We start from the raw sequence: 10,671 nt of genomic DNA, 5'->3' as shown, positions 1-10,671 counted from the left end.
GGCTGGTATTGGGTTGGCAATTTCACATGTCATAAATCACAAACGCACTTACACAAGTAATTTTTCTTCCCTTTCAGTCGATGGTAGACAGAAAATCAGGTAAGACACTCCAACATCAGATTAGGCTAGAGGATCAAATTATATTTCAGATGCTAACATGGCAGCAACGAAGGGCAGGCCTGGTGCAAGCGGTAGAGTCTTACCGCCTGTGACCGGAAGGTCCCGGGTTTGAGTCGCGGTCTCCTCGCATTGCACAGGCGAGGGTAAGGCTTGCCACTGACACCCTTCCCCAGACCCCGCACAGAGCGGGAGCTCTCTGCAATGGGTACGCCCTTTTTTTATGCTAACATGGCAGCAACGATCGATGACTCTTGCAGGAGCCATGGTCGATCCACTACATCTTCAAGTATGTGGGAAATCTTGTATCTGTTTGGATTTTTTTTTTTAGCCTTGCCCCCACCATGCTGAACAAGAAGAGAGGAACGGTTGTTTGGATCATGGCCAAAATCATATAAGGGCTTGTGGAGGCAAGGTTTTATCTTACTTTTGTGGGGGAGGCGAATCAGCTGGTCTAGGTTAGCAAGGATGTCCTAGTCCTAGCTTGCTCAGCAAGATGAGGCTAGCGAGCTGGGCAAGGATACCAAACAGACCTGAGTCCCGGGATGCCCAAGCTCCCCTGCCACTTTCTCCAAGGTGAAGGTGTCTCTCAAGATCAGTGGTAGAGCTCGCCTAAACTTTTAGGTGGGGTAGACCTTACCTCTCTTAGATGGCACCAACACCCAGTCCGTTCTTTGTACTATAAACTAACACTTTTTTTTTTGCTCTTTTGCACAAAGAAATACCGAGGACCTGGTGTGATAGACGGCCATATATCAAGTGAACATGGGTATTCTTTCCTAGGCAAAACCTCGAACACCTTGCGTGCATAAAATGCATATCCAAATTCAACCAAATCGCATGCCATTTGACATAAGAGAAGAAATAAATTGTTCCCATCCAATTGACGCAAGACTAAAGCATGCGTATAGTCATTGTTTAGTCCTCAATCCCTAATTCAAAAACTAGTGGGGGAATGATGCTAAATAGAAACTTACGAATGGAGGGGGCGCTTTGTGTGTATCCTGTATCGTCTCCCTGGTTTCTGTAGTCCGCGATGGCCAGGCCTCAATGGGTGGCAGCGGACCGGCTGGCTGGCAATGGCGGGCACCCGACCCCAGCTGCATCTAGGGGCGGTGGGAAGTGGCAGCGCGGCACCTGATAGCGAACAACGGAACAAGCGACACAGGGCCGGGGCCAGGCGTTGGTGTGCAGGTGTTGTACTGCTGTGTGCGCTAGCACTTGGACTGATGGGCTCGCCCCCTCGAAGTTGGCCCATGCCTCGGGAGCTCGGCCTTGTTGCTTGTGCAGACCCGCCGCGCCACCGCTCAGCCTGTTTGGCCGTGGCCCGTCGTAAACGATCGTAAATTTTTAGCTAGAATAATATTTTTCTTTTACATAAACCAACCAGCAGTATTTCTTCACGAACCAGCAACGATACGAACCAGCCAACCGAACATGAACAAGACAAGGGTGGGGGTCCTCCTTGCCGCCAGACCCTGCTCAAGTTGCTCGTGTGTTTTAGCACGTGGTAATTTGTATTGACTTGTGCGGTGATCATTTGGTAAAAAAGAATTCTAGCATGGGTTGATGCAGAGGTCCAATTGACTGTTGAGTGATTAGGTAGAAGAACAGTGTTGCGCCTGCACTACATTGATCACTGAGTCCTATACTAGCTTTATTTCTCTGTCCAAGCGAGAACAACATGAAACATCAATAATGGTACCAAACAGTACATGTCTCAGTGATCAATAATGTCCAAGTGAGAACAACATGATTGTCTAGCTCCTCCTGCTCACTTGCATCGACAAGCCACCTTCCATCCGCAGTGTCAGCGAAAGCACAAGCCCGGGCCGCCGCTCGCTGCCGACGAACCGGAAGCTGAACCTCTCCAACACGCACGCGATGACGGATTTCATCTGGATGTAAGCCGTCTCCTTGCCGAGGCACATCCGCGGCCCGGCGTGGAAGATCGGGTACTTGAACGGGCTCTCCGGCCGGAACGCGCCGTCCTCGCCGAGCCACCGCTCCGGCTTGAACAGCTCGCAGTCCTTGCCCCATATGTCCTCCATCCGCGCCATGGCGTACGCTGAGTAGCTTATCAGCCACCCTTTCCCGATGAAGGTGCCGTCCGGTAGGAAGTCGTCCTCCCTGCAGCCGTGCGTGTCCATGGCCACCGGCGGGTACAGCCGCATGGACTCGGTGATGGCGGCGTGGAGGTAGTGCATGTCGCGCAGCTCGTCAACGCTGAACGTCGCTGCGCCCGTGATGCTCCCCTGATGGCTGGAGGCTCGCACCGCGCGGACCTCGCGCACGATCCTGTCCTCCACGTCGGGCAGCGTGGAGACCAGCCAGAAGAACCAGGACATCGCCGACGACGTCGTGTCGCGCCCAGCTAGGAGGAAGTTGGTGACCACGTCCCGGAGGCTCTCATCGCTGTGCTCGCCGGCCGCGGCGAATCGCGACAGGAAGTCGTCCCTGCACGCCAGGCCGACCTCGCTTCTCCTCTCCCTGCGCTCGCGGACGATCCTACCAGCGTAGCCGTGGATGGTGCCGAGCGCCGAGCGCATCCGCCTCTCGGGCTCCACGTTGAGCAGCCTCTTGAGGCGCCACAGCGAATTGACGGGAGACATGAAGCGGGCCATGACGGCGTTCTGCGCGTCGTTGAAGGCGCGCATGAACTCGGCGCTCCGGCCGGGCCCGGCCATGCTGTCCTCGGCGAGGCACGCCGGGTCGTCGCCGAACGCCACGAGGCAGATGCTGTCGAACGCGAAGCGCTCGAGCACGTCCTGCAGGTCCAGCGTCCGGCCGTCGCGCGACGCCCGGTCGAGCAGCGGCAGCAGCCGCTCGGTGACCTCGAAGCGGGCGGCGTTGACGACCAGGCTCCTGAGGGAGCGCCTGCCGAACTCGTAGCTGGCAGCCCTGCGCTGCCGCAGCCACTGGTCGCCGTCGGAGTTGAAGATGCCGTGGCCGAGGAAGTCCTCGATCCTGGAGATCGCGAGCTCGCCCTTGGGGTAGTTGGCGAAGTTGGTCTTGACGATGTGCTCGACATTGGCAGGGCTGGCGGTGATGGCAACGCCGGTGAGGCCGAGGGCCTTGACGGACATGGTGTGCGTAGGGTCGCGCGTCAGGATGTCCGTGGTCCACTCGAGGAAGCGGTGGTGGTTCTTGAGGAAGTGAGGGAGAGTGCCCAGGAGCGGGTAGACCTTGAGCCCTGCGGCGCGCGGCTGCCGCTTGGCGTCCTGGCGCAGGTAGAGCAAGGATAGCAGAGGGATTAGAGCGAGGAGCAGGACGAGTTCGAGAGCAGGGGAGGAGAACTCCATGGCGATCAAACTGGAAACGTGCCTACCCAACGTGATTGATCCCTTGGAACTAGCAATAGCAATGCATCCACCGGCCACAGGCCCACAGCAACTCTGTCTCTCTCTCTCTCTCTCTCTCTCTCTCTCTCTCTCTCTCTCGTCGCTGCACCAGCCCGTGACTCTGATTCCGTCCTCCGGTGCTCGTGAGCGTCTGTCCCCTCTGTCCCTAGCCTTCGCGTATGTGAATGAGCGAATCCGATCCGTTGGCTCTCTGCTGCCTGCTCTAATAAGCCACTAATAACATGTGCCGAGAACGGGCCACGCGAGGTGAAAACGTCCAACGCGAGGCGAAAATGGCTTGTGGCGGGCTGAGAACGGGCCACGCGACCGCGAGGCTGAAACGGGCCTAAAACGGGTCACGGGAGGCGGAAACGGGTAACAGCAAATCTAGCATGCATGCACGATTAGACCGCAAGTATTGACGCAATAATGGGGTCCCGGCCGGTAATGCTTTTCGCATACCTGCTTACACAATCAGGGAATGGCTTTACTATATACTGCATGTTCTTCGATCTTATTGCTGGCGATAGGAACGAAGGGCAAACTGATGCACTGAGACACGACAGAGAGGAGCGTGAGGAGCATCGCGAGACGAGATCGCATTAAGCAAGCAGCAGGCTTTAGTGAGTGGCTATTCGACCGATCCTTGTCCTGGCCTCTAATCTAATTAAAATCCCAATCAGGGCGTCATTAGCCACTTGCTAACCTGGTGCGTTCCAATCCACACTCAATTATAAGCTGCTACTAGTACTTGTCTACTACGCGGCTAGAAAGAGACCGGCGAACCAGCTGTGTCTGTTTTGCCGGAACGACTTTAATTCCTGACGCAACCAGCAGTAGTCTCTCTTGTCCTTCCGGATACGCCGTAATCTCTATGATTCTATAGTTCTCCTCCGGATCATCATCATAATTCATATATATACGCAGAATAAGATGCCAATAACCCTAAGGTCCCGTTCGGTTAGGACGTTCCGGGTCATTCCAGGCCAGAAACAGTTCCACGCGAGTATAAATCAATGAGGGCCTGTTCGATTTAAGCTGAAACCTGGCCAGGAATAATTTCAGTTGACGACGTCTATTCAAATTAGAATACGAATCCAGCCAGAAATATTTAGGCCTCGTTCGGCAACCTCGGAATGCTTCCAGACCAGGATTGGAACCTGGCATGGTTTGAGTGGTTCCGTGCGTGTCACTCAAACCAGGCCTGGGTGCCATTCCATCCGGTTTAATTCCCACACATAAAAAAATTATTGTTCGGCAATACAGGCTTGAAACCAGGACTATACCAGGAACGTGCAACACAAACTGAACTGTCTAGTACTTGAGGCACGCAAAGTCACACATTCAGCCATACTCCTCCGTGTGCAAACACTTGTAAAAAAATCTTGCTACTGATGACATAATAACACAACAAATTATACTTGCAGATCATATTGCCTTGTACTACTGTTGGCCATGCAAAGCAAATCCAAAAGAAATTTCACAACCTGATAATCAAATGTAAGTGCTTGTCATAAATAAATCTCTCATGTTTTGGGGTTCTTGTCACTCAATCCAGGTCTGGGTTTCATTCCCCAGCAGAACCAATCCAGGTTGTTGTTCGGTTTGGCTAGGGATGAATCCAGGACTGCTGATAGCATGTTCACATATCCAGGCATTTAACTAACACAATAGAATATGATCAAGCTTGAAACAATTCAAATTGGCATGCCAAGCAAAACCCAACAGAAATTTCACGACCTGACAAACAGATGTAAGTGCTTGTCATCAACAAAAATTGAGATTAATGTGCAGTACCAAAGCTACAGCAGGGTATCGAAGACCCGAATCCAAAATAAACATGAAGGCTATTGAACTTGAACATAAATAATAAGTTGCAAGTCCCATTTAACCATGGTATATTGGTGCCCATGGCATAAGATGAGCTCCCACTTTAACCATGGTATATTGGTGCCCAACTACCGAACTACACTAATCTACGAGAAACAGGAAGCAACTTCACAACGGTCACTCTTCTAGTGATAGACTTTTGTAACTCCCACTTGCTCCAGTAATTCAGTTCCAAATGGTGCTGGAGGGATCTACAAGTAACAAGAAAAGGTATTTGTTAAGAAAAAGTATTGCTAGACAAATAACAAGTGGAATAGTTCATTGCATTGCACAGCTAGATTTGGACCTGCAACTTTATTAATGATACTGACAAAGTCCTACAAGAGCAAGAGTGGACAGCTAAACTACGCCTACTTGCAAGGTCCAACTTCAGTCATCATTTACACATACTTACCCCCTGAGATAGTGTACATAAGCATGCTCATGGGATAACTTGTGGCATGCACAGCATGATAATGTATTGAAGTAGTGAATTGAAGTACTGAACTGCTCCAGAATTCAGAAACTCACTTTGTGATCAACGACATCGCAGAATTCAGAAACAAACTGAAGTACTGAACTGCTCCAGAATCAAAATAGAGAGATAAAGAACTACAAATATAGTATATCAAAATAACATGAATAACTGACGGGAACTAGCCTTGCTCTGAACTACCTTAGCTGAGAGTGAGATACTGGACCATTCACCTCACCAGTGTGATTTGTAAAAACTCTACTGGTCGGCCTACTAGTTTGGTTGACAGTTCAAGTCCTTCCCTTAAATAATTCTAGCACTAGTAGGCACACAACTGCATATAACTCCGGCTCCTGTTATATTCATGCAACCGGCTATAGAGGTGATAATTGAGTATTTCAAATAACTTTACAACTGCAGTCACTACTACTTCTCGGTAACTGGCTTGCATAACAACAATGTTACCGGTTTGTTAGTAACCAAATAATAACAGAACTGAGAAGAGACAAGCATATAGCATAAACCAAGTCCACGCCTAAAATTCAAACACATATGTTAGAAAAAATAGAATATTCAGATGTTGCAAGCAGCAGCATAAGCTTATGCCCACCCCATTATCCTGATAAAAAGACAATAGGCAGGATTTCAGAGTTTTAGACTGATTTGAGCATTTCAGAGTTATTCACTCCATTATCACAAAGAAAACTCTACCGCTTGCACCAGGCCTGTCCTTCATTCCTTGCATTTCTATTGATCTAAATAATTGATCTAAAGAACTTCCCTAGATAGGAGGCAAAAAATTAAAGACAAAAGTGTATCTGTTGCTGGCTATCGTGTGCAGTTTGAGAATAAATATGCGAGTTAGACTATCATGTGCAGATTGAGACAATAGCTGCATCACAGCAATGTATCCATTCTACCAAGCTATTAAAAAGACAAATTTATGCAGAACCCCTTCAGCCCCACGCAATATACACACATGCACGCACACACAACCAAGTGAGATCAGTCTTTTGTTTAAGTCTACACTTCATCAAGGGACTGAATGAACAGTACTGTGCCTATCTACTAAAAAAATAGCCAAGTAGGCCTTGCCTACTATACAGATGAGTTGTGCTCTTCTAAATAGTACAGTTCTTGTTGACAAGTGATCAATGATTTACAATGAGTTGAGGATCCAAATATGCTTCAAACTGTTGTTTGACTTTAATAATTATAAATAGTACAGTCATATATTAATAATAATTTAAACTAAACAATTAGAGCTGGACTGAAAATACTGAAACTCTGAACCCTGAACCTAAAACTCGGAAAGATAGTTTTGACATCAATCTTGGGAGCTTAAGTTAGAACAGTTTCGTTTATGAACATGGATGCCAGTTTACAGCAAGGTTAAGGTACTAAGTTTACTCATCTAAATGACGTAAATCTTACTGATATAAGTCCATTAATTAGCCACTAAGGTACTAAGGTACTAAGTTTACTCATCTAAATGACGTAAAAAAATAGAAGGAAAACATCAAGTTTTCAGCAATTAAGTAGACTGACCTGTTAGACCATCGCACTTTTGAGCCAAACCAAAGTTGCTTCTCGATCTAGTTCACACCCACTTAGGAAGGCCTCTCTATTTTCTTTGCTCTTGATGAAAACTGCAAATGCTTTTGCCTTCTCTTCCTTTGTCAATTCCATTGTGCTCAGAATGGATATACACCTTTTGATAGAGAAGTCATTACCTTCAGCAACCTCCTTTTCTTTAGCTAGATCTGCAGACTCATCTTGTACTTGCTTAGTCCTCATGTCTAGGTATCTCCCCATCATTTCTTCAATCCTTTCACCCTTCTTAGGTCTCTTTTTTTCCTTTTCATGTTTTTTGCTTGATGTAGTAGTAGTAGTTCTTCGCTGCCTACTTCTTTCAACTGCTACGACCTCATTTTCTTCATCTCGTGACAGAGAACCTCGCTGTCCATTTCTTTCAACAGCTACAACCTCACTTGCTTCCTCTTGTATCTCAGTGATTGAATCATCTTCATCTAGTACCTCATGAACCTCAATGTTGTCCAAGTCATCTACATCATGAATTTGTCGAAGTGGTGCTTCCTCTTGTGGTGGCTCAAGAGAAGTCAGATTGTAAGTACCTTCAGCCAAATGACCTACACGATAACAAGGAAATAGCTATAGAAAGTGGTCTTTCCTCATGAAATTCAAGTATAAAGAGAACCAATATAGTTATGACAACTAGATGGAGTTAATTTGGGGGGAAATATCATGTAGAGCATCAAATACTAAAGTGAGAAGCAGAAAGAATATATTGATTGGCACTGTTTGCAACTATAGAAAGTGAATCTACCATCATAAAGCTCTCCCAAAGCATCAAATAGTGGAAATCTTGCCTTACTGTTGCGGAACTTCCTAATTTTAGGGAATGTCTACACATTCAAAGAGAACCATTGATCAAATATGAGGTTATCACTATGAAGATATCCATAGAATTACTTCAAGAAATCAACTTACAATTTCAAGGTTATCCCACATAGATGGTGATCCTTCGACCATATGCCTATCTTCATTCCAGGTGGCCCCACTCTGCCTCCTTGCCTCTTTGAGCATCATATAGTCTTTCTTTAGCTGTCCTTCTTTGTCTTGAATCTAACTCTTTGTGTAGTTGACATACTTGTTCCTCAGATGGAACTCCTTCACCATTTTATTCCACCCTTCAGGGGTCCATCCGTTGTCACCTCTGTAGCCACTATCTTTATACTCATGGAGAATGTCTACCAGGGACTTCTCAAGGGCCGGATTCCAGTCCGCTCTTTGCTTTACTACTATGTAAACCATGGTCAGACATTAGGTTACCAAAAATTAGCAAATACAAATAACAGCAAAGAAATACCAGTTTACAGGTTATAGGTTTACTAAAACTACTATAATAGCACATGATGGAATAAATTGTATAGAAGAGAATTACTTCAAGAAAGTTCTTTTTAGTAGCAAACAGCTGCAAAGAAATAACAGCAATAATAGCAGAGAAATAATAGCAATAATAGCAGAGAACTAAACACCATACCTCTCGGAGAACCTCCAGTCTTCTTTGCCTTACTGCATTTAGGAGAAGCCCTCTTTTTAATACCCCTTGTTGTACCCAAGAACCGGTGCAACTTTGGTGACGCCCTTGCAATCATATTGAGCTTCGAGGAGCCTTTTCCAACCATCGCTATCAAATATGAGTACATGACACAAGCCTATTCACTTATTACAAGCTTATTCAATTATTACAAGCCAAGTTTATTACAAGCTTATTCATGACAAAAGCTTATTACAACCTATTCAAAGACTAATTTAAAGACTAAAAAGAAGTCTCTGCTTAATTATAATCCATGCTTATTACAAGCTTATTAACTTATTATAGCCTATTCAAAGACTAATTTAAATGTTGCTGGTACTGAACCCACATTTCTTGGGCGATGGTGTCTCTTAAAGCGTTGCCTTGTACTGAACCCACATTTAGGTCATTCATTTGATCACCACTTGGTACAGCAACAAAGTTTCTTGGAGAGATATTATCTGGCTGATGATCTAACCATTCCTCATCTCCATGAAGTAATCGGATCAGATTATGGAAGATGGAAGCAGCTATAGGTATCTTCACTTGATTTTCCAACATGTGGAATGTGGCAACTTTCAGAATGGGGAAGCGCTTCTTAAGCACCCCCAAAGCCCTTTCCACATGGTTCCTCAGTAGTGCATGGCGGTGGTTAAAGAGCTCCTTTGGGTTCTGCGGCCTTCGATGTCCAGCCCCAAATTCTTTCAAATGGTATCGAACTCCTCGATATGGAGCAAGAAAAGATGGAGTATTTGCATACCCTCCATCAACCAGATAGAATTTGCCTAGAGGTACTTGGAAGCCCTTGCTCATAGCTGATCGTAGCACTCTGGAATCTGTAGCCGATCCCTCCCATCCACTAGAAATGAAAGTGAAGTTGAGATCGAAATCACATGCCACCATCACATTAATGCTTAGTGTGCCCTTACTATTTCTAAAAGGAGAAGCTTTCTCAGAGGCTATGGAAATAGGAATATGAGTTCCATCAATGGCACCTAGACAATTCTTGAAAAATGGATAGAATCTAGGATTGTCTTGGATTTTTTTATGCACTTGATTAGGATCAGGAGCTTGAAGGTAACGGCGAGAGAGTGCGGGAATGACCACCTTGAAGAAGTGGTTGATGTGATGATGGAAGGTGTCATTGCTGTGCCCAAAGAACACTTGGAGATCCTCATACGAGGCATTGTGACTTAACATGTATAGGAAGAAACCCAACTTCTCCTCCACAGTTATCCTAGTATCAACAACAAGCCTTTTGCTTCTAAGATAATTTGCCAATTCTCTAAAGATGCGTGGTTCCATCCTAAATGCAACTTGACAGTTCTTGACATGTCCCTCAAGGAGTCTATGAACTTTAACCTCGCCTGTTTCTTCCGAAGTATAACGTTTCTTCTTTTCCCCTCCTCTAGCAGAACTCATAAGATATAAGGCGGGGAAAATAAATAGCATCATGTCATCATCTTCTTCCTCCCTCCTCTTTCTAATACGATCTCGTAGTGAGAGACGCATTGTAGGACTGTAGCATACAATTTTATAGTCATATATAAGCTAAATATTATTAACTATGTCATATAGAAGTTATATTATTGACCATGTCATATAGAAGCTGTAATAAAGATTATAGTCGTCTTATAGAAGCATATATAAACTTATAGTCATATAGAAGCTTTAGGAGTACCTTTTGGAGTTGGTACCGGATCCCAAGAAGGCGGAGGTTCACCTTCCCCAACTCTAAATGGTGCTGGAGAGATCTACAAGTAATAACA

General features: G+C 45.9%; 2 protein-coding genes and 1 pseudogene across 2 annotated transcripts; all 3 read right to left on the bottom strand.

The window, feature by feature from the left end:
- Positions 1-1,701: 1,701 nt before the first annotated feature.
- LOC136456708 (cytochrome P450 CYP94D108-like) lies at positions 1,702-3,589 on the bottom strand. Its single transcript, XM_066456650.1, has one exon. It carries the CDS (start codon positions 3,417-3,419, stop codon positions 1,878-1,880), a length of 1,542 nt encoding a protein of 513 aa, XP_066312747.1. The 5' UTR covers positions 3,420-3,589; the 3' UTR covers positions 1,702-1,877.
- A 3,764-nt stretch (positions 3,590-7,353) lies between these two features.
- LOC136461084 (uncharacterized) lies at positions 7,354-9,011 on the bottom strand (annotated as a pseudogene).
- A 209-nt stretch (positions 9,012-9,220) lies between these two features.
- Positions 9,221-10,414, bottom strand: LOC136459244 (protein ANTAGONIST OF LIKE HETEROCHROMATIN PROTEIN 1-like). Its single transcript, XM_066459121.1, has one exon. The coding sequence runs from the start codon at positions 10,412-10,414 to the stop codon at positions 9,221-9,223; it is 1,194 nt and encodes a 397-aa protein (XP_066315218.1).
- Positions 10,415-10,671: the final 257 nt, after the last annotated feature.

Source organism: Miscanthus floridulus, chromosome 6, assembly GCF_019320115.1.
Source record: "Miscanthus floridulus cultivar M001 chromosome 6, ASM1932011v1, whole genome shotgun sequence".
In the NCBI taxonomy this organism is placed as follows: domain Eukaryota; kingdom Viridiplantae; phylum Streptophyta; class Magnoliopsida; order Poales; family Poaceae; genus Miscanthus; species Miscanthus floridulus.
The sequence above is the reverse complement of the archived record's forward strand: the minus strand, read 5'-3'. Positions and strand labels throughout refer to the sequence as shown.